This window comes from Coturnix japonica, chromosome 20 (assembly GCF_054131305.1).
Source record: "Coturnix japonica strain WE chromosome 20, WE-NBRP24, whole genome shotgun sequence".
Classification (NCBI taxonomy): Eukaryota; Metazoa; Chordata; class Aves; order Galliformes; family Phasianidae; genus Coturnix; species Coturnix japonica.
Genome location: NC_140682.1, coordinates 8,695,111 through 8,723,035, shown reverse-complemented (window position 1 = coordinate 8,723,035; position 27,925 = coordinate 8,695,111). Strand labels below are relative to the sequence as shown.

The 27,925-nt window shown below is 36.2% G+C and overlaps 1 protein-coding gene and 1 pseudogene across 2 annotated transcripts; both read left to right on the top strand.

Annotated features, from left to right (window-relative positions):
• Positions 1–117: 117 nt before the first annotated feature.
• Positions 118–27,925, top strand: LOC146757588 (uncharacterized; annotated as a pseudogene). The gene is made up of 22 exons (XR_014936075.1): positions 118–201; positions 454–540; positions 663–779; positions 972–1,110; positions 2,415–2,599; positions 4,003–4,051; positions 4,686–4,879; positions 5,532–5,643; positions 6,096–6,167; positions 6,627–6,773; positions 8,575–8,734; positions 17,602–17,662; positions 17,908–18,033; positions 18,297–18,436; positions 19,633–19,788; positions 20,717–20,907; positions 21,348–21,486; positions 22,216–22,338; positions 22,738–22,899; positions 23,850–24,014; positions 24,649–24,768; positions 27,725–27,925. The product of XR_014936075.1 is annotated as an uncharacterized LOC146757588 (transcript).
• LOC146757589 (kinesin-like protein KIF20B) lies at positions 10,662–16,694 on the top strand. The gene is made up of 3 exons (XM_085520722.1): positions 10,662–10,723; positions 14,876–16,079; positions 16,520–16,694. Exons 2-3 carry the CDS (start codon positions 14,932–14,934, stop codon positions 16,677–16,679), a joined length of 1,308 nt encoding a protein of 435 aa, XP_085376848.1. The 5' UTR covers positions 10,662–10,723; positions 14,876–14,931; the 3' UTR covers positions 16,680–16,694.

Genomic DNA, 27,925 nt, shown 5'->3' with positions numbered 1-27,925 from the left:
TGTTTCTCCAAAAAAAAATAAACTTAATTCTTTTCTTTATAAGAAGCATTAGAATCTTACAGAGAAGATGAAAATCATCTTCACTATGCTTTTAGACTGCGCATAGACTAGACCAAGATGTGTGGTGTTGCTTTGATACCTTATGAGGAGCACCGGTATCAGTGGATGAAGCTAACATTGTCTCAGAAGCACAATAATGGAGTACTTTTGTTTATAGTTGGCCTGAATGCAGTACAGGAGTGTGTTGCAGTAGTACTTGTTCTGAAATTCTAGGCTCTGACTAAGAAGTTTAGCAGGGTCCAAAGCACTTGTGAGAACAGTAAAATATTATTACTTCCTGTGTTAACAAATGAGTCTGTTACAATAGGATGATGAAAATAATGCTGCTTTAATGTGCTAATCATCAAACAGAGGATCTAGTCAGATTTCTAACTTCCAGCTCTTTAATTTTAGAGGTCTAGTTTGGAGCCTAGGGGACACATACAAGTTTGCCTGCGTATTAAACCCTTTACGGCACAGGAGAGAGCAAATGGGTCACAGGTAAGGCATTTATTTAATCATAAACAAAAAAACAACCCTTAAAGTATATATGTTTTCTTTCCTGTAAGATGACCTTTTAAAACTTTTTTCATGCCTGCATTACTTGTGCTTCCTTGTAATAGGGATGTGTTTCACTTGAGGACTCAACAAGCATTATACTGAAGTCCCCTAAGAGCTCATTGGGAAGAATGAGCGATAAAACTTTAGGACAGGCAACACAGAAGTTCACCTTTTCACAGGTAAATTAATTGTCTTTAAATGATTTTAAGTTATTTATGGAAAAAGTTGCTTGTCTTCTGTTACTTCATATAAAGCAAACAAGTTTTTCTTAACTGTCTTTAGAATTATCAACGTGTATCTGACTCCTTACGAGTACCTAAATATTGCTTAAACAAAATAAAGAGATTAACCAGCTTCTTGGTAACATTCAGGTGTTTGGACCTGAAGCAACTCAAGAAGAATTCTTTGAAGGTACTGTGAAGCAACCAGTGAAAGAGTTCTTAGAAGGATGTAATTGCCTTGTTTTTACGTATGGCGTTACAAATGCTGGGAAAACTTACACATTCCAAGGTATGAGCAGAAATGCTTTTTCCTTGAATTAATTTCTTAAAGTGAGAACTACTTCTAGAAGAGAGAGATGTTATGACTTCTTACCTAGTTACTCAACAGGCCTTGTACGTTGCCTTCTTTTGAATACTAGTAGCCTTGAAAAGTCGTCTTCTTCCATAACAAATATTACTAAATTTACAAGTGTGTAAGACAGCATACACTACAATAACGTTGGTTTTTGTTCCTACTATAAATGCGTGCATCTTAAATGCTGTTCTTTATTTGAAGGCAAAGTATGTCTGAGTTTGTTTGATTTATTGTAGGCAGAAATTAAACATTCTGAAACATTTGATCAAGGTATTTCAATCTTTTTTCAAATTTCTGATTTTAGTAATAACAGCAGCATAGAAGATTGTGTTCCCTGAGCTTTAGTAGTACAGAAATAATATATCAATCTCCTTTCTGGCTGGGAGCAGTTGTTTTTTATGTTTAATATTGTCATAACAAATGAAACGATTGGGTTCACAGGAAACAAATTCCCCTTATTTCTGTTATTTAGTGTTCTGTTACTATGTATTTCCAATAGTTTTATATGCGTGGAGCTGAAGACTTTCCCATAGTAATACCTTTTTAGGACTTAAATATTAAGAATCAACAGGGTAGTATGTTCAAAAATTATCTTTCTATGCACCTTCCATACAGCACTATAGAAATTCTTCTGCGTATTGTCCTCTCTTGTGTTCATGACTGACTTTAAAACACTGAAGCTTGCTTGGTATTTAGTGACAGTGGAAAAACTAAGGCGTGAAGTAGGCAAGATGTGGAGGTAGTTGTGTGCTCCAAGAAAAGGCAATGGGAAAGGAGCTGAGTTACTCTAACAGTTTTTATGAGACTTGTAGATATTTCTAAATAGGGTTTGTGGGACGAAGGGAATGTTGTAGCAGAGACATCACTCTGGTTGTTATTTCAGGGTTGTTTCAGAGCGGGAAGGGAGCCTGGTAAACAGTTGAAAATCTGCACGTCTGTTAAATGTGGGAGTTTGCTGTGGGTTATTTTTTCTTCTTAAGGCTAAGCTTATGCAGAATATTCTGGCTGTTTTAAAGTGATGCCCTGTAATGTCTAAGGAATGGGATGTGAGCTGTTGCTTAAAGCCAGTATTTTTCAGGGAACAGTCTAGTAACACTGCAAACATTGCTTCAGACTGTAACTGGCCTCTAAATTCTTTGTGTATACTTTGAGATTAGAATCAGTTATCTTTGTCTTCATTTATGTTTATATGTTGCTTACAATAGTAACCTGGCCCTTCTTTTGTGTATTGCTTACAGGGACAGAAGATGATGTTGGTATTTTGCCAAGGACGATGGATATGTTGTTTAAAACTGTTGGAGGAAGGCTATACACAAAAATGGATCTGAAACCTATTCGGTGGAGAGATTACGTAAAACTGACTAATGACAAAGTGAGAGAAGAAATTGCTCTTAAAAATTTGTTGCTTCGTCTGACAAAAGAGGTAGGAATCTACTTTATAAAGAAATGATGAGTACATGCATCTTGTGATAGTTCAGTGTTATCCTTTCCATTCTGTAATGAAAGAGGGTTCTGTATTTACACACAGTTTTCTATTTGTCTTTCTGTTCCTGCTGAAAAAGAATGAAGCATCTTATTAGTGGTGTGCTACACCACACTGGGGTATTTTAGTTGTGGAGTATGTTAACTTGATCTTACTGATGAGGTGGTTAAGTGTGGACTTCACAGTGTGAAAGGCAGGTGGCAGTAAAATTCCTTCTGAATTATTTCAAGAGCACAGCTGAGTATGAAGTCTGGCTCCAATGATATTTAAGTATTTCGGGGAAAAACAACACCTGTCTTCTACATGAACCAAAGATGTGTAAAACTGTTCTAGGTTTAGTGAGTATGTGGAAAGAAAATGCAGTGAACAGCTATATGCTGATCTCATCCTACTCCATTAGAGAGTTAAGATGTGATCGTGCGATATAGGTGCCTCCTCTAGTTTCAAGACCCGTGTTCCTAGGTAAAATACTTGACCTTATAAGCTAAGTAGGTACAAGCTTTGCTGACTATACAAAGCCAGATCTGGGTGAGTGTCATGTAGATGAAAACTTCTATGTTAAAAGTTTTACTTCTAAGCATACTGTATCTGGTAGGTGAGATTCCTCCTCTTCAGTAGATGAGAATTTCTTTCTACTTTTGTGCTCTATAAAAAAGCAACACAACCTGAAGCCTGGGAACTGAGTATACATCTATGAACATCATGAGATCTACATGTTGGGAGCTATTCTGTATTTTCTATGACCAAACTACTTAAAAATATTATATTTACAAAATTTAGTCATAACTTCATTTGTGTAACACTTTGATAGCCTGAGTTAAGAAATAATAAGCTGCTTATCTACATTAAGTGATCAAGTATTCTACCTTAACTTCCTTTTCTGAGAGTTGACCTAATAAGCCATAGGATATGGAAGTCCTGAATTAAGAAAATCCCAATAAGAAAAATATTTCAGGAGTCCAAGATTCATGAAGGGTAAAATGCAGATTATAAATGGGCTATTGAAAATCATCTTATTAAATAACTCCTTTTCCTGTTGGGGATTCTCTCCCTATTTGTTCTTTTTCTTTCTGAATCAGGAAGCTGAAATGCATCAGATCTTATAGTAAAGGAATTGTCAGAAATGAGTAGTAAGGTGAAACCAGTCAAAACGTGTAGCCAGGATTTTTGTGTTGGCACCTTGGAACTCTACTGTATTGTTTTCTGGTAGAGCAATACAGCTGCTTTTAAAATAAATAAATAAATAAATAAATAAATAAATAAATAAATAAATAAAAGCAACCAGTGGTGTATTGGTGCTGTACATCAATAATAAATCCTAAAGTCTCTGTTTTCTTTCGTAGGTAGACCATCACAACAGCACTAATGACAAATCCCCAGCTGATTCTAAGGGTATGTTTTATATTAAACAGTAGCAATTAGAAAAGCTTCTGTAAGGTCAACGACTGGCTTTTTTGGCTAATGCTGATAATAAAAGGATTATTTAGCTTTTATTTGTAACAGAACAGAATAATGGGCAGGACATCTGGGCAGAAAACAGAAGGAATAAAATGGCTAGGAGACTACTGGGACATCTATCATAACCTGGTTTTATGAGGTGAAAGTAAAACAAAGAAAAAGAGTATGATTTCTGATAAGATCCCTAGTGGTTTTCCGACAGGCCTTTAGGGCACTTAAGAACTCACTAAATACTTTTTTTTTCCCTAAAAAGTCAGAACGAAGTGTCCTTACTAGTTCAGTTCTCTATATTGTAAAGACTGAAGAGTTCTGAATATTTCTAACCCAACTATAGATGTTAGATTAGGTTTTGGAAGTGAAAAAGCAAGCTTTATAGCAGGCGTGTCTTTGCAAATGTGTAGGGCAAGCGTCTTGACTTCCAGATACTTGGTGTTTGTATGAGAGGTGGGGATTCTCTGTGTTTATGTTCTGGGAAAAGTTTTAAGCTGTAAGCTTAACTATTACTTATTTTTAAATGCAGCTAGTTTTACTGTCTCTACACTGACTTGTAATATTTTCTACTTTGCAGGTGCAGAAAATCTCTCAGAAGGATCAGACCAACTTAGCAGATTATCTATAGATGATTTTGTGAAGTTCTCTGGGTTTCATTTTTTGAGATTTACAATGAATGTTTTTATGATTTACTGGCACCTTTATCAAATGACAGAAAAAAAAGGACACTTTGCCTTGCTCAAGACATCAAGGGATATTCTTACGTAAAAGGTAACTAGAATACTTTGCAAACTGCCAAGCTTGTCATGGAATAGTGTAACATGTTTCTTCTGAGATAGAAAACTCTTAAATGTGTTCAGTGTAGCTCTAGAAGTGTCTGCTTGAATGTGAAGGCAACAAGCTACATGTACGTATCTGCATCTTCAACAGTATTCTCCTTATTCCTGTACTTTGCCCATAAAGCCTGTGTGAACTCCACTGCCTTCATCATCCTTGAAAATGAGAGCCATACAGTCATTATAATGCAGACAAAATCCAGATAACCCATCCCCAATAAAAACTACAAGCTAAAACAAAAAACTTCTCAGATTGACTTCTGCACCAATGAATACAAACTTTCGGCTTCTGTAGTTTAAGAACTTAGCTTTTGTACTTTCAGTACTAAGGCTGCTTGCTTAATTTGGATGGAACATACTTTAGTATACTGGTAGGATAAACTGTTGTGCTATACTATACCTTGCCCTTTTCTGTGGGAGGAAGAATCTTAGTCTTATCTGCCATCAGCTTGTCGTATGTTTGAGTCAGAGTTAATGAAGTATTTTATTGTCTTAACTAAATGTTCTTAGTTTGTATACCTTATTTCTTGTTCACTTTCTCTTTTGCTAGCGAAGCTTGCAAAAATCACTTTTCCTTCTTTTGAAAGGTTTGCAGTGGGTTCAGATTTCTGATTCTAAAGAAGCTTTCAGACTTTTTAAACTGGGACAGAAACACCAGAGTTTTGCAAGCACAAAGCTAAATACTTGCTCCAGCTGAAGGTGGGAAACTTTCACTAACATTGGGTGTAACATAGTGTGGGGAAGAGGGATGAATGAAAATATTGTTTATGGCTTTTTTTCGGGGAAGAGGCTTTAAAAAGGCTTGATATCTAGTGTTCCATGTGATAATTTGTGACAGTTTGTGATTCTAGTGCTTTGAACTAGAAGGATTAGTCCTTCAAGGAGATAAGTGCATACAAAAGCTAAGTGTTTTATCAAAAACTCTCAACAAAATAACTAAGCCTTCTTCCATGTAAGTAATGGTGGTTCATGAGGGGGAAGAAAAGCAAAATAAACCAAGACGGAATGTCTCTTTAAAAGGTTTAATGCATCTAGTAGAATTATTGTTAATTGAATCTGGAATAAATCCAGCAGTGTTTTGAACAGATGTTACAGATTTTAGAAAATGTGTGTATTTCTGGCTATTGACCTTGCTTCATTTCTCCTTTTAGCCACAGTATATTTACAATTAAGGTACTAAGAATTGAAGACCTTGAAATGCCACGAGTGACACGAGTCAATGAGTAAGTTCAGAGCAGAGTTCCCTTCTTCTTTTAGGATGAAATTGTCAGTTACTTTCAGTATTGATGTATTGATATTGGGCTATGGACACTAGGTTCCCTGATACAGCCTCCTGTATGAGTGGTGGTTCCCCATTTCCTGTCATGCAGTACTAAACCATCAAGTTGTAATGCTGTTCTATATCTTGTGCCCACTGTTCCACACAGTGTTCCTTTATCCTTCTCACTCAACTTCTGAACTAATGTAAGTCCTCAGAAGGAAGAATATGGCAGAAAAATGGAAGCTGTGTTGGAAAAGAGTTTGGCAGGAAGTAGTGTGCAACTTCACTAGGAAAGCAACATTAAAAAGCATGAAAGGGTTCAAGAAATTGTTCCTCTAGGAGGAGTGGTTGTGTTGGAAATGATAAATAATCAATGTACATTCAAAGGCAAGAAAACTTAATTTTCCTTATCTGCCTTCAGATTATCACTGTGTGATCTTGCTGGTTCAGAAAGGAATACCAAGACGTGCAATGAAGGTGACAGACTGAAAGAGAGTGGAAATATCAATGCATCTCTCCTAACTCTAAGCAAGTGTATTAGTGCACTCAAGATCAGTCAGCAGTCAAAGTAAGTCCTTGTACAAACTGTAAACTAGTTGTAGATTTCAGATATCATGTACAATGTTTAAACTATTGTTTAAAATGCAGAGTACGAAACTATGTTATGAGTGAAAACTATCTGTAGGCTTCTGCAGATGTGTGAAGACTTAATGATCTAAGAAAGTGATCTATAAACTTGCCTTCTTTTTGTTGTTGTTTTTTGTTTGTTTGTTTTTTCAAATAAAACCATTCCAGTTCTAAATTTCTGAATGTGTTATCATAGACTTAAGCAAATTAGCGTTGTGGTTTAGTTTTTTTTTTTCTGGCCTTGCCTTCTCAAACAAGTCCTGGGGCAGATTATAAAATTTGTTTTCACTATTTTCACTTTAAATGTGTGAAATGTTAGACCTTTTCCTCCTTTGTTATTTAGTTGCATTTATCATTTAGTTCTGCTGTAACAGTTTTCCTCAGGGATATTGCTGTGCTTTGTCCTAGCCAAGAGACATGGTCAGAATATATATATTATATATATATATAATTTGGAAAAGAAAAATTATATATAGATATATATAATTACATATATACATATAGATATATATAATTACATATATACATATATATATATTTTTTTCCAAACCTTGATGCAACTTCATCATTCTTTCTGATCTAGCTAACCAAATTCAGAGAGAAGAAAGCCTGCTTGCTACTTCTGTCTGAGGTTGTGCTCTAAATGAGTGCAGACAGAGCTTTCTGTATTTTAAACAATGTAGTATTTATTTACAGTCACAGCTGGATATAATTGCAGAATTCTCTGCTGATTCTCATTTGAAGGTGTCTTTCTGTCCCAAAGATTAGGTGAGCTCTGTGTTCATGAAATGCCACACTGTGCCTGGTAGCCTATTCAAATTCTGTTATGCTTAAAAGTAGATGAAAATAGGCCTTGCTACTGGATTAGTCTCTTATCTGTCTGTCCTTTCTAGGGAAGAAGGATTCCTTAAAATTAGCTGCTGCTTAAAGTGCTTTGATTTATTCAGAACTGTTTTATTTGTTGGTCCTGATCACTTGAAATTTTAACAATATGGGGGAAATGTAGTGATGACTTTGATAGTAATTTTCTTTAAAATAAGAACTCATTTACCACTCCTGCACTAAAGCTACTTATGGGTCACGTGTGTTGTGACAGGAGCGTAGCTATGTGAAGCTTTTAGCTCTGTTGGCAGAATTCAGTAGCTGTAAAGAGTCCAGCAGGTAACCTCACTAGAGAACAGTGTGTTTAGTCACGCTTTAGGAGTTCTCTCCTAATTTTCTGTACATCACCAGCTGTTTGATTCAGTGGCTTAACCTTGGTTTAGGAAACACCAGAGATGTTGTGATAAGTATATGCTTCTTTATTTCCAAAGTATTTACTATTGTCCTTTCCTAGAGACAATATACTGAGAGAGTGCTTATCTCTGATTTTGTTGGGTACTGTTTTCTTAGAAGTAGATAGGTCAGTTTGCCAGATGTGGTAAGGGAAAGAGAAAGGTGAGAGAGAATTTAAGCTAACGTGAGGCTGTATGACCTATCTTAGGCTGGATGTTGAATGTACTTTTTGTTTTAAATGTTCTCGTGGGTTGTCTAAGAAGATAATGGCTGCATAGTAGCTGGAACAATCATACAACCTGTCTGCAAACTAGCAAAAAGATTAAATTCAAAACAACCCACAACTCAAAATGATTTAAAGACTAGTGCAGTTATTAATGTGTTGTCTTCCACTTGGATAGCTCTCACATTGAAATGAAGCTGTTAACTTCTGCTAATGGGATTTGTTGTGGTTTTTGTCTTCAAAGGGTGCAGCAGCACATACCGTTTCGTGAAAGTAAGTTAACACACTTTCTTCAGGGATTCTTCAGTGGAAAAGGGAAGATACACATGTTAGCAAACATCAGCCAGTGTGCTTCAACCTATGAAGAAACACTCAATGTGCTAAGATTCTCAGCTATTGCACAAAAAGTGAGTATGTTGTAGTCTATTTTGTTGATCAGTAATTATGATTTGCATTTAAAGAAAAAATTCTGTTCTTCTAAGAATATGAATCTATTTGTGTAGTATCTGTAGTGAATCTGGGTGTTTGTCTCCATACAGCAGTCAGGATTTTTAATTTAGTGTTTTAGTTGAGCTTAATTTTCCTACAGAGTTTTCTAAAAATCTCTACTGGGGTCTTTGTGTTTCTTTGGGGCGTGAGGGCAGAAGCATCTTCTGAGAATCTCATTCCTAAAAAGTATTCAACCTAACAAGAAGCAACTTGTTACATCTGGAGGAGATTTTATGCTATTTACTTAATTTTTCTCTCTTCTCAAAATATGATCCCATGTAGGAAAGCAAATCCAGCTACCCCATATCTTGCTGCTGTTGTAATTTTGAATATTGTCCAGTTCAAGTGTTGACAAAAGAAGTGGAGCAGTAAAGAGTTTGAAAAGCTGTGTTATGGCCATCAGATGCTTCAGTGGGAAAGTGGGGGTTAAGCGGAATGGGTAGGAGTGAGTGCTATGATATAACACTGAAGAAGTTAAGCTGTCAGATCAGTGCTACAGTCTTGATGGAAAACTTTGAAGTGCTGAGAGTTTGTGTTTGAAGCACAATTGATGGATGTGTGCCCTTGGATTGTGGCCTTATCTGAAAGAGGTTAAGTGTGAAAGTAGAGGGAGCAGCCTATGAGGGTGATGTGGCGCTGCAAGACAAAGAACTGAAAAGATGATGATCAGTTGCATTGAATGCAACTGGAAACTCAAAACATAAAAAAAGCAGAAATCTATGGCTGCATGAAGTGGCAGTTCTTGTACATTGTTGGCCTAGTGAAACTCTTGAGGTTAAAAGCAGGATTGGAGTCTGCAATAACTCTTTTGTAATTTCTTGAAAACTGGTTTAAGTAGTGACCAAACATCAAATACTATAAAATATATTAGCTGTTACTAGAATGCCACTTATCTTCCCCCCATATGAATCACTGTCATGTTGTATGTGAATTTGTGAGGTGGGTTTTGAAGCTGAAATTAAAAACTTCTTGTATGGCTGTGTTCATAGTGGCTATCCAGACTATGTGTAGAAATAACAGCTATTATGTAGTCAGCTATTCACCAGTTTTAACTGATTATAAATTGCGTTTCAGGGTGGAGAACATAGCATAGTGCCTGACACCTGTGTTGATCCTGAGGGCATTCTTGATTCTGTGCATTATGATGTCATGGATATTAAAGAGCAAGCTGAGGCAGCACATAGTTCCATTGTATCCCTGGGGGACCCGAAGGAAGATATTGGCTGGTTTGAAAAGCAGCTGGAGAAAACTAACTTTGAACTGATGGAGACCAAAGAAGAGCTAACAGAGAAAAACAGCAAACTACTTAAAACTGAAGAAGAGCTGATGCAGAAGAACAAAGGTGAGTTATGCGATGTGAAAGGTAGAAGACAGAAATAGTTCATTAATCTAAAATAGAAATAACCAGTTTGAGTAGGAATTAGAGGAGATGTTCTACCTTTGGAACCATAGCCTGTAGATAAATGATAGTTTGTTCCTTGTGTATATTCAGGTTCAGCAATTCCACGGTTTTTGGTTATTTCTTTTCTTTTTTTTTTTTCCCCCTCTCCTTTAAACTGCAACTAGCAGCTTTACGCTTTCGTAAGTATGGGGTTAAATGTCTATATCTTGATTTTTACTTTTATATTGTAATCTCTACTCTTCTTTATGTCTTGTTGATGCAATGTTTTCATTCCAAGAATTATAGAAAACTTTTGAATCACTCCCAATAAGTGAAGACCACATGCAAATTAATTAATCTGTTCAAAAGCTACCTAAACATTAGAATATCTGGAAAAATTGATTACTTAATAAACTATCTATTGGCTACTTATGTAATACAAACTTTTCTGTGTGTTACAGACTTTGAAATGCAGATGATTAAATTGGATGAGTCTGTTGAGCAACTTAAAGAAGCAACTGAGGTAACTTTATCAAGATGTTGTGTAAAATTGTTTTAATTAATTAATTAATTAATACCAACTTGTGGTAGCTTAAAATGCTATTCCAGTAGGCTCAATTAATAGATTTCTTACCGAGCTTAGCTTAACTGAATTTGCCTTTAATGCATTGTGTAATTCAGCTACTTAACACTACATTAGAAACTGATGACTGAATTTTTTTTATTTTTTATTTCCAATCTCAATCAAGGTGCAGAAAGATGACATTATTACAGAGCTACAAGACTTAAAATCTCATTTAGAAGAAAAAGTAAAAGATTATGTGAGTTTTACACATCTCCGTAGCCATATACAAAAAAAGAAAAACACTAATTCTATGCTTGTAATCAACACATTTTTGGAAAACTGATTTTCTGTATGTAGCTGGTACTCGCTTGAAATTGTAAACAATTCAAATTTATCTGAAGGTAGTTGTTGTTAACACAAACAACAAAAATATCAGCGTGTTCCACTAACTCCTGCCTCACACTCCTACATCAGAGGAAGAGCAACAGTAAAAGTATGTTGAGTAGAGTTGGAAGTACGAGTAGGAATGGTCAGGATATCTCCACGTTCTATGCAGTCCATAAAACTTTATCCTGACTAATGTACTGCGAGCTACTGAATATGTGAAGACTAGCTTGATTGAGTATGTGTGCATACCACTTCTGGTGGTTTTTGTTCATTTTTTGATGTTTGGTAGCCTGAAGTAGCTCTGAAAACATTTATAGTTAATTCTGTCACTCAGATCTCTAACCTTGTAAGCTTAGCAACTTGACCCTTCTTAGTCTTTGACTGTCTGCATCACTGCAACTTAGTATTTCCATGGTATTAAAGCTGACTGTGATGAGTAGTCATGTCCTCACCTATTACTTCTTCCAAGAACAAGGCTCCAACTCTATCTGTAAGATTGTGTGGCCTGAACACTTCTGAGGCTTTTCTTTTCATAAGCTACTAAAGATGAATAATCAGTCCTTGGCAGTGCCAGCATGGCTTAACAATCGTCATCTTGTAAGTAAGGAAGCTTCACTTGTGGTCAAGGACACAATCTAAAATATGCGTGACAGAGCTGACTAAGCTTTAAAGTTGGATTATATCTGTCACGATGAAAGTGATTTTAGCAGCTTAGCAGAAGTGTGATGTGATGAACTTGTATGAGAGCTGACCATTTGCTCTTTGACCATGTTTGTAATTTTGTTGACTTCTTGGAAACAGGAAATTCTTTGATAAACTGGTAAACTCTTGATTGTGTGCAAGTCTTTTACTTTGAAACCTGCTAGGCTCTTGCTTTCCCTTGTATACTCTACCGAGTATTGCACTTGTCATTATCTGAAGGTGTACTTGTTCTGTCTGCTATTGAGATTTGTAACTGATGTCTATAGAGTCACCAGGTAAATATTTTAGCTGTATGGTTTTGTGTAAATATTTGCCTACAGAAGATTACTGAGACTTAAGTGCTCCTTTTGTTAAGCTTCAATGTAACTGATCTTATATCAATACAGGAAAAGACTACCTACCATTTAACTACCATTAAAGCAGAACCGGCAGAAGAGAACACTAATAAAGGAACTGAAAGCAGCCAATTTTCAGTGCTTTCAGTTAAAGCACTGAAACAAGAGAAAACTGAGTTGGAAGTGGGAAGAAAGCGCAGTACTGATGAAGATAAGCCTACTGTGGAAGAGCCACCTCCAAAGAAAGGTACAGTTTCTTCCATCGTTGAACAGGGTGTCTTCCAAAACAATAAATTGCTTCCTATTCCGGATAGGAAGCAAAGGGCTGTGAAGCGCGTACCTTATGGTATAAGGAGAAAAGCCACTGTGTTAAACTGTAAATAGAAGTAACTGTTATGTAAATATCCCTTTTTCAGAAGGTCCTATGCTGTTCATTTTTGAATGCTTAGGAATAAAAGTTTTTTGCACTATTTTTTTCCTTTTTGCTGCTTTTTCCTCATCTGTTGATGCACTTGCAGATTTGGTAATAGTTTTAAAGCAGTTTCTTTAGGATTGTTTCAACTGCTGTTGCTGATCTTCTGAGTAGCATCAGCTGCTCAAGTGCTTTTTTTTGTTTGTTTGTTTTGTTTTTCCTGAAGCAACTATCAAAATTGTTGACGACCTGCTAATTGCTCGCTCATGAGCAATATTTGAGCAAAATGGTTTGGATAAGCTCTGATGCATGTAACTTCACTTCTGGGCACAGCTGAGCATCAGTGTTCCTAGAATTACGGAAGGCATATACAATGTAGAAGGGAAAATGTAAAACTTAGCTGTATTCCCTTCCTTTCTTCTATTCCTCTTGCAAAATATGTGCAAGGGAGAAAGTCAAGGCCTTCTTTGGATGAGATGCTGTTCTTGGATGATTTGTCCCTGCTGCCTTTATTTGGCATAAATATTGAATCCTAATGTGACCACTGAATGGCATCACATATAAGCATCTTACCAGAGACTGAGGGAGGGATGTGGACTCCTCCATACTCCAAATAGTAGTGGGTTTGTTCTAATCATATGACCAAAGCTCTCATTTAAAAATTAATGACAGCAATGCTCCACATAGGAATTAAAATGGGTAGCTAATAGTCACAATGTCAGCATGAAGTTTTCGGTTAAGAAGTACTGAGTATTCAATCATGTTAAAATTTTCTTCTATTTGTGAGTATTAATAGCGTCCAATTTCAAAAAACTCTTAATATATATTCTTTAGCTATGTTAAATATACACAGTAGAACAATGAGCACAGGTATGTTGTGCTGGTTCTTTTGTAGAATTAGTTATATAAGTAGCATGAGCAAAAGTGTTTTAGGAGATGCTAGGTTATCTCAGCTTCAAGTTCAGGGTATTTACACCATTCTCTGAGCTTTTAGGTCTTGTTTCCTATGCTCTGTAATAATGCTTTTTCCCTACTTCCTCTGTAAGGAGCTTCTAGACTGAACATTACACATCTTCTCCCTAGTCTTATTTATCTTGCTTTAGTACTTGCTTGTTGTTTTCAGCATAAAGTGTTTAGATTACTTATAAATCATATTCCCCTCACTAGTGTTGCTGGGTGAGCAGTCAAAACCCAAAACCTGGTTTGGGGTGGAATATGCCACTGCTGTTTCTTCAGTATGACTTTTAAATCAGTTGAGGGCTGTATATAAAACTCCTTAGATGAGTTAAGAGGCTGTTTCCATGCAGTACATGTGAATCTGTATGTAATGCAGGCTGCACGTGGGCACTATAAAATTCTGCATTGTAGTAATAAAAGGACTGTACAAGAATCACCATTGAATATATTGTTGTGGTGACCCAATCCCTAGTAAGTCTTGACTTATATTTATTTTTTTTAATACTTAAAGTATGCATATTATGGAATGGACATAACTGGATTCTAAAGCAATGATGAAATACAGCAGAAGTCGCTTTTGATAGAAAGAAAATGCATGTGATTTTAGCTAATTGCTCACCAGTTAAAGAAAAAAACAGCCCCAAGCTAATGGAATATTTATGGAAACTTGAATCTGCAAATTTGTACAACTTTATGAGTGAACTTTATATGCAAAAGAGTAAGTGTGGACAGAAGTAGGAATCCTCATATTTTGTTTAGAGATCAACTGAATAAGAGAGACAGATATCAACACTTAAGTGATCAACTTGTCCAGGGTTTTATCTTTCTTTTGAAAGTAAGAGGACTGTGAGTTGGAATGAAATTTCTTAGAGAACTGTTTATCTACCATTTAGATGTAGATGGAGTGATTCCTGGCTGCCTTATAGGGATTGCTGAAGCACGGAAGATAGAAAGAATATAGCTGTGAATTATCTATCTCGTTCCCATGTTTCTTAAATCTAATTAGATTTTCTACTGGTGTGGAGTGGAAGGTTTGAGTAGTGCCATGGTAAAAGTGTTCTTCCAGACTGAAAACCTTTTGCTCTTAATTCTGTATAGAAATCTGAGGCACCTGATTACGTGTTCAGAGGACTTTAATTCCTTCACTAGTATCAAATACTATGTGATGTGAGGGCATGGCTTGCATATTACGACAGTGTTTCACTTAGAAGTTGCTACTTGGTGTTGTGAACTGCTATGTAATAATTACTTTAATCAATCTGAGCTACATTCCTTTTCCCCTTTTTTTTTTGGTTTGTTTGTTTGTTTGTTTTACAGTAGTTGTAAATGAGAGAAAGAAAAAGAACACTGTAGAGCAAAGGACAATTGAACACATGAAACAAAAGTGCTCCGCGTACCGAAAGGAAGTACTAGCACTGAGGGAAAGAACTGAAATCTTGGAACATCATTTAGCTGTGCTTGAAGAACAATGCAGAAGAGAAAAAAATAAAAAAGAAGATTTCAGTAAGCAGGTAACAAGCCTGCGTATTGAGCTTTCTTTTTCTGGAGAAACAGCTGATGCCCTCCGTGAACAAATTCTGCAGGGTCAAGCTGACTATCGGGAAATTGCTTCTGAACTGGATGAACAGAAATCTATAAATATGACACTAGAAGACAAAAATGCCCAACTAACTAACAACATAGAAGTTGCCAAAGAATATATAATTGATAAAGTGTCACAAGTAAAAGAAATGCGGACCAAATTAGATGAATTATACAAATGTCACTTAGAGTTTCACGCCATCGGTACTGACTTTGTCAGTGTAAAGGATTCCTCAGACTGTGAAAAAGATGAGCCAGGGACATCTCAAATTAGTTCTGCATGCATTCAGTCACAGACTTCTTCCATCTCAGATCATGTGCAGGACCTCTCCTTTAACTATAGTCTTGAAAGGATTTGGGAAGTATGCAGAAGTATTGTTGATGTTTCCTCACAAAAAAGTCAGCACATCAAAGCACTGCTTCAAGACAATGAAAACCTAAAGGCGGGACTGAATAATGCTGAAAATCATAATCGTCAACTTGTAATGAAGCTATGTGAGATTACAACTCACACTAGTCTGGAAGAAGATCTTGTGAATCAGTTACATGAGCAAATAGAGAAGAAAACTCAGGAGTTTGAAGAAAAGACTGCAGAAGATCAGAGAGTGATTGCACAATTTCAGGAGGAAGTTGCCAACTGTGAGGTAAAAATAAGAGAGCTTGAATATCTCCTGGAGGCTTCCAAGACAATGGAAGACAATGTGTCAAAACTCAATGAATTACTTAAAGAAAAAGAATCTATTATTGTTAATCTGGAGACAGTTACAGCAACTCTGCAGGAGAAGTCTGCAAATGCAGACAAAAAGTTTGAAGAGTTAAGTAGCAAAGAAGCAAATCTGATTCAAGAAGTTATGCAGATGAAAAACAGCTTGGAGCAGATGAAACACTCTCTTCGGGAAAAGGAAAAGAGTGAAATGGAGAAAGTGCAACATATAGAATCGTAAGTAACCACTGAGTTAACTTAGAGCCCTTTGAGAATGAACTAGAGTTAAAAATAGTTAATGGGAACATCCCTTCGACTTAATGCATCTGCATGCTTATCAATGGCCAAACTACTACTTTAGGATGCTTTGGTATGCTACTTGAGTTCCAAGGGAAAACAGGAGTGTGCAAGGAAATAAAGAATAATATGGGGATTGCTGGTGGTTTTGTTGTACATCCCTCAGAATAGCATCTGAATAATTTATTGCTTCAGCATCTGATTATGAGAAGCAAGCTGAAATTCAAAAGTAATTGTTTAAATCTTGTCACTGGTCTAGATAGATTTAAGAGTCTATTTACAAATAGAAACCAACAGGCAGGGCATGGATTAAGCTGTAATTGCTGTTTCCATGAGATGTGTAACAGTAATGTTCTTTGTCTCTTTATTTTTAACATAAGGCTAGAAAATATTCTTTCTGAGAGTTCTGCCCTTGTACTGAATTTGAAAAAAGATTTGCAGAGGAAAGAAGAAGAGTATGCAGATCTAAAAGACAAACATTCAGATGCCAAGAAACAAATTCAGCAAGTACAAAGCGAGGTTTGTAACTCCAAAGCCTAAAACCTAAGTCTTGTGAAAAAACGCTGATAACTGGGAAGAAGAATGCTATTTACTTGAAGAGAAATAGACTAATTTCCAGAGGCTCTTTAATATAAGCATGTATATTTTTTTTCTTCAATTTCAGCTTCAGTGATGTTAATAGTTAAAATTTAATTATTAAACAAGAAGATATTTTAAAACCCATTTTGCAGGATCTTAGTCTGAAAGTTTATTGGGTGTGCTTGGGGTGGAAAATTGAAGCTTAAAAACGAATTCATGTCTTCCTTGGTAACCTTGCACTTGCTGTCATTTTCCTACTCAGCACTTGTTTGTGAATTCCTCTTTATTTAACAAAGAAGTATTTGGCCAGGTTGGATTACAGAAGTCTTTTAATGAACCGTGAGCTGTGCTTACATTACAGGTGTCCACGATGCGTTCTGTGGAGGAATCCCTCAGAATCAAGACGTATGAACTTGAAAGGGTTATTAACTATTTTAAGGATGAGCTGGATTTTAAAGACTTCTATATCCAACAACTTAAGCAGGTATTTTACTTGCTCTTATTTTTTATTAAATGAATGATGCAGGTTTTCCAAGCAACAGGAAAAAGGTCAAAAAAAAAAAAAAAAATTGGAACAAAATGAAAGTGGCCAACTGAAATTAGTGGTAGACCATGAAAGATATTCAAATAATTAGTCACTACAGAGCACTGGCAGATTGCTTTAAATACAATAATCTGCATAGTAAATACATATGTAATACATGCATGTAACCTGATCTTGTTGAGTGACATCACGATATGTTAATTGAAATGTCTTACCATAAACTCTTTTTATCAGCTTTAGTCCTTATTTATGCTATATGAAAAACTTATTAATTCTAGGCTGTCTTAAAGATTCTGCTTGTTTTTACTGTGTATGCTTTTCTTTCAACATGAAATATAGGAGCTGGTGGAAACTGAGAGGATGGAAGATATCTCCGAAGACTATGACCAACTATGTGACGGTCAGCCATTATTTGTGTGTGTGTGTGTGTGTGTGTGTGGAATATCTGTGTAAATGTTGTCACATTGCTAATGACTTTGTGTCTTCTGTGTTTCGATTTTAAAACATGTCTGCATATATTTGTATGTAAATATTTCAATGGAGATGCTCTATTTCTTTTAAAAGAGTTTTTGGTCATTGGAGAATCTTGATTTGAGAATAATGGGAGCTAGTAGGGAGTTCATCTGTAAATTTTCAATCCTTCAGATCTGTGTGCAAGGGATAGAACAATTGAAGTTATGCGGATGACATTAGAAGAACAAGAGGAAATGCAGCTTGAACAAGATGAAATGCTTCAAGCTCAGTTAGAAGAGAACCAAAAATTAGCTTCAGGTAATCTTTCCAGGGAAAGGGAGCAGGGATGCAAAAGGGGTTTAGATGTACTGTGATAGCCACTTCCATTTTCATGTAACTGTTACTTAGGCATTAACGTTCCATAGTAAACAACAAATCTCTTGTAGTTAAAGGCTTCTGTTATTTCTTTATGTCTGTAGCAGATAAAACTGAAGCAGCTTTAGTAAAAAGTCATTGGTGTGGTATTTCAAATATATATTTGAAATGATATGCTATCTAACCTCATTTTGTGTATTGAGTAGAACTGATTGCATGGAAACAGAAATACAGTGAGCTGGAATACCAGAGCAATAGTGACTGGCAGCAAAAGAACAACAAAAGTGATGAGGCAAATTTGAATGTAAACAATACAGAATTAATAAAGCTGCAAAAAGAGCTGGAGGTAACTTAACTTCAAAGTTGTAACTTAATAAAGTAAACTGTTATATTGATTACAGAAACTTCCTGTAAAAGCTGCAGTGCAACATGCAATAGGGACCAGGTGCAGCTTTTTTGTGGTACGTTAAGAATGGCATCACTGATGCCCCCATAGTATAGGAAGTGTAGCCTTCCCTACATTATGCTGCCATGAGCAATGCTTCTTTTGCTGGCCTCTGAACAGTTAGTTGTCTTATCCCATCTGATGTTATTTTTTGTTGTTGTTGTTTGTTTGTTTTTTTAAATAAAAGTAATGGGCTGGCAGTGGGAGTTTTCTAAGTGAGTATACAATAGGTTACATCCACTCTGTTAGTGGAATGGTTCTGAACTTCTTTCCTCCTTCACCTTGAGTAAGCTTATTCATGATATTTTTTTTAATGCGCAGAGCCAATTCACTTTTTCAAGAAGAGGGGAAAGTTGAACATTCATTGCTTCATTCTATACCACGTCAATGTGCTATAAGCAGAGTATACTTATACAATTGTTGTTTGCAAGAAAGGAATACTAACTCAAAGCAAATTGTAACTTACGGTGTATTTGTCAAAACTGTTTTCTGTTAGTTGCTCGGGCAACTAATATAAGCTATCAAAATCATCATCTAACTTTATCACCAGGAAGCCTTTTTTGTTGGGCTGCAGGTCTACTAATTTTCCTTGGTTAAAAGACTTTTATTTTTTCCAAGCAGTTTCTCAGGTGCTCTGTCCTATATATGAGAATGTCTGCCAGTAGGTTTGATAGGAAAGGAGACTACTCCTACAGTGTAAACTATGTTGCTTTTCTTTGTCTTTCAACCCTAAAGGAGCTGCAAGTTTTTCTACAACTGCTGCAAAGCAGCGTAAAGTGTTAGAAGTTTTTAAGTTAAAAGAGTTTTTCTTATACTGACTTTTGGTGTAAGTTCTGTAAAGCTTGTGTGAACATTTATAAAGAAAAAGAGATGTTTTATGGAGGCTCTCCAGTCTGAATAAGAAATACTGGAAATGATTATTTTTTAATGGAAAAGAACAAATGATTATCCAATACCTGCCTTTGGGAATATTCTGTAGTAAAAACTGCTAATGTTTCTGTTATCTTGCAGAAACAAGTCTATTTAATGATGACCTGGCTTTTAAGACTTTTATTCCTTAATGACTCACTATTTCATTTTTGGTTTCTTTGAAATAGGAAAGTGAGACTAAGTATCAAACTGATAGAAAAAAGTGGCTGGAGGAGAAAGAAGAGCTCCTAAATCAGATAAAAGAAGCTGAGAATCTTCGCAACAAAGAAATGAAACAATTTGCTGAGGACCGACAACATTACGAAAAGCAACAAGCAGAAACTGTAAGTGATGAGGTCCTGGCAGAGTTGTCTGGTGCCTGTAGTTTGGAGACAACTACATACCAAGTATTAACAGTAAGGGTGCATAAGAGCAGCTTGTCCAAGTCCCCTTGCTTTCTTATGCGCCAAAGCCCATATGAGAACTGCTTGATTTGGAAAAGGAAGGAATGGGGGGGCCACAAAAAGAAAGATCTTTCATAAGTGCATAATGAAATGTCACGTATGTGGGACATCAATAAGAAAATTACAGTTGAAAAATAGATCACTATTTAATGAGGCTAAGAAAGTATTTTGTACAATAGCTTTTGTTTGTTCTCTTTTCTGCAAAGCAGAAGTCCATTAAGCCTTTATAAGGAAGAAAAGGCAATTGAGTTTCTAAAGAAACCCCACAAACTTCTCTCCAGATACTGAATAAAAATACTTGGTCAAACGGCCACAGTTTTGCTCCTTTATCACTTTCCAAATAGTGACTGATAACAAAGTCACTTGAGTTACTTGAGCTGTTTGCTGGGCTCTTGTCATGTAACTTCTTAAACATGTGAATCTGTACATTCTGCAAAGCTTTTTTTACATCTGGAAGTAGTTAGTCCTGACTTTCTGGATCTGCAAGCAGCATAGAAGGATGTGAGGAGCTTAGTATTATTATCACTTTGTGACTTTATTTTCCTAAAGCTCATTAGTAATCATTAAGTGAGCAAATTGAAGTTCTTAAATAATACTAATATTTTTTCACAAGGAGAGTAATGTAGGTTGTCTAATAGAAGCATGGTTTTGCTTCTGTAAGTTTGTAGTGCAACTACTTCTAGAGCTCCTGTGGATCTTGAAGAGATCATACATTTACTAAGACTGTAAAACGGTGCTAACTACCGAAGTGTTAGAACAGTTCAGTGTGTAGTAGGTGATGTTCACTGTTCATCTGTTCTTCATTTAGGAAAGACTTGTTGCCCAGCTGGAGGAAAAGGACCGTAATCTTCAAAAGTGGCGTGAGGAGAGAGATCAGTTAGTAGAAGCTTTGGAAGAACAGCTCAAAAGTTTGGCTTTAAATGAAAGCTTGGAGCAGATGAAACATTCTCTTCGGGAAAAGGAAAAGAGTGAAATGGAGAAAGTGCAACGTGTAGAATCGTAAGTAACCACTGAGTTAACTTAGAGCCCTTTGAGAATGAACTAGAGTTAAAAATAGTTAATGGGAACATCCCTTCGACTTAATGCATCTGCATGCTTATCAATGGCCAAAATACTACTTTAGGATGCTTTGGTATGCTACTTGAGTTCCAAGGGAAAACAGGAATGTGCAAGGAAATGAAGAATAATATGGGGATTGCTGGTGGTTTTGTTGTACATCCCTCAGAATAGCATCTGAATAATTTATTGCTTCAGCATCTGATTATGAGAAGCAAGCTGAAATTCAAAAGTAATTGTTTAAATCTTGTCACTGGTCTAGATAGATTTAAGAGTCTATTTACAAATAGAAACCAACAGGCAGGGCATGGATGAAGCTGTAATTGCTGTTTCCATGAGATGTGTAACAGTAATGTTCTTTGTCTCTTTATTTTTAACATAAGGCTAGAAAATATTCTTTCTGAGAGTTCTGCCCTTGTACTGAATTTGAAAAAAGATTTGCAGAGGAAAGAAGAAGAGTATGCAGATCTAAAAGACAAACATTCTGATGCCGAGAAACAAATTCAGCAAGTACAAAGCGAGGTTTGTAGTCAACTGAGATATTTTTTTCTGTAAGATTATGCTTGGCTTTCTGCTGTTAAAACTTCTCAAACTTTAACTATGAAGCTGGAAATTTCACACTAGTGTGGCTAGCAGCAAATCTTAGGTAAAGTTGCCATTGAAGCTCTAGAGGGGACCAGAAGTTAAAACATGGTTTCACATAGAGAATGAACAGAGGAAAGTAAAGTTGGTTGGTAGTCTGGAATAAGGTTTGTGAAGAGAATAGCTAATCTGCCTCTGGAGGGGACTTGTTATTATCTCTACGTTACTGGTGACTTGCCATTGGTATCCGTGGTAACTCCAAAGCCTAAAACCTAAGTCTTGTGAAAAAACGCTGATAACTGGGAAGAAGAATGCTATTTACTTGAAGAGAAATAGACTAATTTCCAGAGGCTCTTTAATATAAGCATGTATATTTTTTTTCTTAAGTTTCAGCTTCAGTGATGTTAATAGTTAAAATTTAATTATTAAACAAGTAGATATTTTAAAACCCATTTTGCAGGATCTTAGTCTGAAAGTTTATTGGGTGTGCTTGGGGTGGAAAATTGAAGCTTAAAAATGAATTCATGTCTTCCTTGGTAACCTTGCACTTGCTGTCATTTTCCTACTCAGCACTTGTTTGTGAATTCCTCTTTATTTAACAAAGAAGTATTTGGCCAGGTTGGATTACAGAAGTCTTTTAATGAACCGTGAGCTGTGCTTACATTACAGGTGTCCACGATGCGTTCTGTGGAGGAATCCCTCAGGAACAGGATGGATGAACTTGAAAGGATTAATAACCAGTTTAAGGATGAGCTGGATTATAAAGACTATACTATCCAACAACTTAAACAGGTATTTTTCTTGCTCTTAATTTTTATTAAATGAATGATGCAGGTTTTCCAAGCAACAGGAAAAAGGTCAAAAAAAAAAAAAAAAATTGGAGCAAAATGAAAGTGGCCAACTGAAATTAGTGGTAGACCATGAAAGATATTCAAATAATTAGTCACTACAGAGCACTGGCAGATTGCTATAAATACAATAATCTGCATAGTAAATACATATGTAATACATGCATGTAACCTGATCTTGTTGAGTGACATCACGATATGTTAATTGAAATGTCTTACCATAAACTCTTTTTATCAGCTTGAGTCCTTATTTATGCTATATGAAAAACTTATTAATTCTAAGCTGTCTTAAAGATTCTGCTTGTTTCTACTGTGTATGCTTTTCTTTCAACATGAAATATAGGAGCTGGAGGAAAGGGACCATAATATTCAAAAGTGGCGTGAGGAGAGAGATCAGTTAGTAGAAGCTTTGGAAAAACAGCTCAAAACTTTGGCTTCTATTGCCATACAAAAAGAGACAGAAATAGCAGAACTGAGACAATCTGCCTTAAAGGATTCAAGCAAGGTCAGCTCTCCTTTCCTCCTACCTGATTAGCTACCCATAAATTCTGTAAGACTCCTGTACCTGCTCTTTATATTCTGGGTGTGGTTCTGTTCTTGAACACTGTCGTATTGACATCATGTGCAACTAACCAAAAAAAGCACCAGCTATTATTTTTGTTCTTCAGAAACAGAATTTCTGTTAATTACTAAAATTTCAATTTTTTCAGTAGTTCAGATAAGCAGATGTCAGTTTGATGCTTATGATCCTACAATCATACTGGACATCTGTAGCTTTTTCTGATAATTCACAGCATTTCCGGATCCCAAGCTAGGCTCAATACTCAGACAGTAGTTCTGTCTCAGGTTTCTTACTTTCTTTGCTTTCTCTGAGGTAGTATCTACAATGGCATGAAAAGACAGAAGGGGACGTGGAGAGAGATTAAGGGAAGCATCAAAAAGCAGAGGGGGGATGATCTCTGGAAGTTGCATTTCTTATTTCAACATCCATCTTTTAATCAGGATAGCCAATCTAAGCCGTAGCATAGAATTTCAGAAGCTAAACAGAAGACTAAATGAGTTGTGCTCTTTTGAGAATGTTTGGATTCACTTTCTCTGAGAAGAAAGATGTTCTCATAGCAAAACTTCCCCTACAACTGCCGACTTTCTCACAGTACCGAGGATTTGGGAACAAATAAAAGCTCGGGTTATTATATCTTAAGAGAGATGAAGGCTGAAGCACATAAGTAAAATAGAAGGATCAAAATATATTGTATTACAACTTCCCAGGCAATTCTGTGACTACTGCACTTGTAACAGTGACCGTACAAATCCGTGAAATGTTACTGTTCTTGAATAGTTAAGTGTTCTAGCCTGCAATTCTAAAACTGATGCTACTAAGTAATTGCAATACTGCTTGTGTGTGTTAATTCCTTTTGACAATCCCACAACTCAGCAGTTTTTACTGTTTATTAGGATAATGCAACTGTGGTAGAAGAGTTAAGAAAAGAACTGGCTGACAAATATGACTTTATAAAGGAATTAAAACAACGCATTAACCACAGTAGCCCTCAGTGTTTGCCAGAAATACCTTTACTTGAAGAAAGACAAAGTAGAAGGAATGACTCTGTAAATGAAAAGGTATGATTATATTTATAGAAAGTCAGTACTTAACATCTTGTTAACCCCTTTTTGTTCTTCTGTTTTCCTAGGAGATACTGGAGCTGGAATCATTTTTCTTAGCATACAGTCCTTTAACTACATATTCAGTGATGAGTACTTGTTGGTTCTTTTTGTCTTCCACTCAAACATGAGCTCTCATCTTCTCAAAAATATTTTATTTACTAGGACACCATCTCTCTGTGTACATTATGGAACTTTTCCATGCAGTGTTCCATGTATTCGTATGTGGATGCTGAAGATTAGGCAGAGGTTTAGCCTTTGGTGTTCTAACATAGCAGCTGTGAGCGTGCAGAGTATGGGGGGAATGGATGACAAAACGACCAGCGTTACAGATTTTGTCCTTAAATAATGTCTCGCTTTCTCTCTTTTGGAGGCAGAATACTGCCTGAGACTGTTAGTGAGACCCAGTAGGGTGTATCTGAAGATCACACAATGAATAGATGTTACTACCTTCCCACACTTGTGCTGTGTTTCAGCTTACGTGTTCATGTGGCGTCTGAGCTTGAGGTTTTACACTGTAACTTTAGAAAACTCGAGATATTTTGGAGGTCTAATGCATAGCCTAATCTTTACTCCTTTTAAATATTTACAGCCTAGGAAACAACAAAGCAAAACTAAAACTAGAGAAAGTATTCCATTAAGATGCAAAGCTGAAGACAATTATTTGTCACGTCCATGTACTAGGAGCCTCACTTCATTAAATGAATCTGAGGTTAGTATGAAACTTCAGATCTGAAAATGTTGTGATTGTATTGCTTTTGATAAGGAATGAGTAGGAAAAGATCTCATGTTCTCTAAACAATTCCCAAGTTTTAATTTATTTATCCCTTTCAAGGTGATCAGATCACCTGTTTTTATAGCCTTTGATAGGAATAAAAGCTGTTGAAACAATTGTGTGATGAATTTTTGTCAGGTGCTGTTGAAAACTCTCCTCATGTTAATACTTATGAAGTGGCTCATGATTAGATAAGTTACCTGGAAAAAATTCATGGAGCCACTGAAACGGGCACAGCAAATTGAACTTATTTTCTTCCTCTGCAGGATTTCTGGATATTGTTTTGTTAGCAGATGATGTTAATCATTCCTATATAAGTTTTTAATTGCTAACTTTCATAAAATAGCAGTTACATATATTTTAAAAACAAAGTATTTATTAACCAGCTTAATTCTTGGAAATACAGTGGGTGGTGATACTCCATTCAGATTCTTAGCAGAGCCTGATAAAGTGGCTCTGACTACTTTTTGTCTTTCTACAATCTTTGGTAACTTTTTGAGAGGAAGAAGACTCCCCTCAGGGGGTTGGAACAGTGTAAGTAGTAAAAGCTGCTAGTCTGTGTTTGGGACACTGGAGTTTGCTAGTTACTAGCAGCAGTAGAAGCAGCCATCTACCATTTTCTGATGTCCCCAGCAGCCTGTCTTCCATGTGTTCAACCAGCATCTGAACTCATTTTTGATACGCTAGCTGAATTCCTGCCATAGAGAAGGAGGAGTCCAGGTGATCTCAGTTCTGACTTTGTTGTTCCTGTTGAGAAAAACAGGATTGGGTGGATTGTGGACAGGAAGTGCTGCTGGGGAAATGCATACTGACATTTCCCTGTCACTTAGCTGTGCATTTGCTGCCATTTGACCATGAGCAGGTACATGATAGCCTTCAGCTTAAGTATGGTGTCATTGCTTGAATGTCTGTATTCTCTCCAGGGAAAAGATAGCAATGGAGTTCTTTAATGACTTGTACTGGGCTTGCACCTTGCCAGCTGGACCTTACTTATGTAAATAACATCTCTAGTGTAGAAGAGGAAGGGCAAATTCCCTAAGATTAAGCTGGAAGTTAATCGAACACTTGAATCAAATGCTCCTGTTCCTGCCCAGTTCTGACACAGCAGAGTTGAGATGAAGAAAATCGTGTCAGTTCTACCACCATTCTCTATTAAAAAAAAGTGTAGTTGTCTGTGCCCTTGAGAAAAAATGACTTGTAAAGTATCAGGCTCAGTTTAACATGGAGAACTTTTTTTGTGATCATGGATTGGAAATAATTTTAAATGTAACAAGTTCTAGGAAAGAAGGGTAAAACTCTGCTGTAACTGAAATAGACTCCTTCTGTTACAAGTGTTCTTACAGCAGGAAAATTGAATGCTTACATATCCTTTTCCAGATGCTTTATAGCTTTTTAATCTCATGTCTACCTTAACACTTGCACTTAAAATTCTTCTGTGCTATCAGGAGCATTTGGAAACTGTCCTCGACTCTTCTGGAGTGTCCGCAGAAAATGGCAAAACTAGTCGGTTCCCAAAACCGGAGCTGGAAATCCCACTGACACCTCTGCAACCTGATAAGATGGAGATAAAGCAGCACGGCAGCATGATACCTTTAGGAGTGAAAATGCCTAAGGCAAAAAAGAAAAGAAGTGATGACATGGATGAGGTATGACCTAGACCCAACAGAAAACAAAATATCTGATGCCTTTTTACCATTCTCATTTAAGCATTAAAAAAATGCTATTTCTACCTCAGTAAAGTAGTTGAAGAATTTAATCAATGAACTGCTTTAATGAACAAAACTAATAGCCAAGCTCAGTGATAATGGTTTAAGAGAAGGGAATTTCTCTTAACTCCATTGTGTATTTTCTTTGAAACCTGTAGACATAAATCAGCTTTTTAGACATCATAAGATGTCTAATACTGATATCTTAATGTCCTGTTTTTATAATTGAATGCTTATTTATTATTTGATTTACAGTGGAATAGTTACCACTAGCAGATACTTCCCTACTATTAGCAAAAATGTTTAAAGTGTTCACTTTTGTGACATCAATTGTTCTTTCCAAAAGAATCATGGCTGAAACTTGTCTTATTTTCCCAGGATTTTGTGAAAAGTGAGAACACGAAAAATACAAAATCTGTCATGGCTTTTAATTCACCCTCTGCAAGTGACGAGAAAATGGTTGGTTTTTGTTCAAGTTTTGAAGCTAGCTTGGGACTTCCTGTAATTGTGTGGTCACACGAAAGAAGCAGTGTCTTATCCTTATGTGTATACCTGAATGGGAATCTTACATGCTTATGAGCTCTTCCTATTAAATTCCATAAGCTAACCAAAGGGCAAGTCAGTCTGTCCCCAGAGCGTGTAATGGCTGTACTGTGTAATGATTTGGAGGGAAGGATATTGCACACTGAATAGTTGGGAAGAGAAGCTTTAGTGTATTATCGTGTGCTTTTGTAAGCGAAGCCCTTGTATTAAACTAAGGTTCATATCATTAATATGCATGGCAGTTATTAAAAACAGATGTTCACATGTGATAGCAGTATCCTTGGCATGGTCAGAGTATGAGTAGTAGATTTTTCCTATCTGTTGTCTTCTGTTTTGTATGTTTGTTTATTTTATGTAATTAGAACAGCTTATGTAAGAAACAACTCCACAGCTTGGGAGCTACTTTTAAAGAAACTACTGCCTTATTAAGAAACTTTAAGAAACGTATGCCTTGAAATAGCTGAGATTTTGACAACTCCCTAAAGGGTATAAAATTGTCTACATTACTTGCCGTTGTGGTATCATCAGCATAATGAACAGAGGTGTCAGTAGTAAAGCTCAAAATGTCAACTTAAAATAACGTTGAACTAAAATGAAGTTTAAACAATGCTCTTGTTTCACATGTTCACATCTCTGTTGAACAGAAATCCGGAAAAGACTACTTCCTGAGAAAGCGAGTACATGCTTCAAGACTGACTAAAAAGAAGGATGAAACACTGCAAAAAGTTGGAGATTTTATTCAAAGCTCTCCTTCTATTATACACTCTAAAGGTTGGTGTAGAATAAGTTTTATTCCATGTTTTCTAGACATTGTAGAATGGCTTGTTTCTGCTGTAGGCTATTAA

What these genes read in the sequence shown, in the direction of transcription:
- LOC146757589 (XM_085520722.1), top strand. Translation starts at nt 14,932, where the DNA reads ATGAAACAAAAGTGCTCCGCGTACCGAAAGGAAGTACTAGCACTGAGG. An exon ending in AAAGTGCAACATATAGAATC is followed by an intron (nt 16,080 to 16,519) that starts GTAAGTAACCAC and finishes TTTTAACATAAG; the next exon opens with GCTAGAAAATATTCTTTCTG.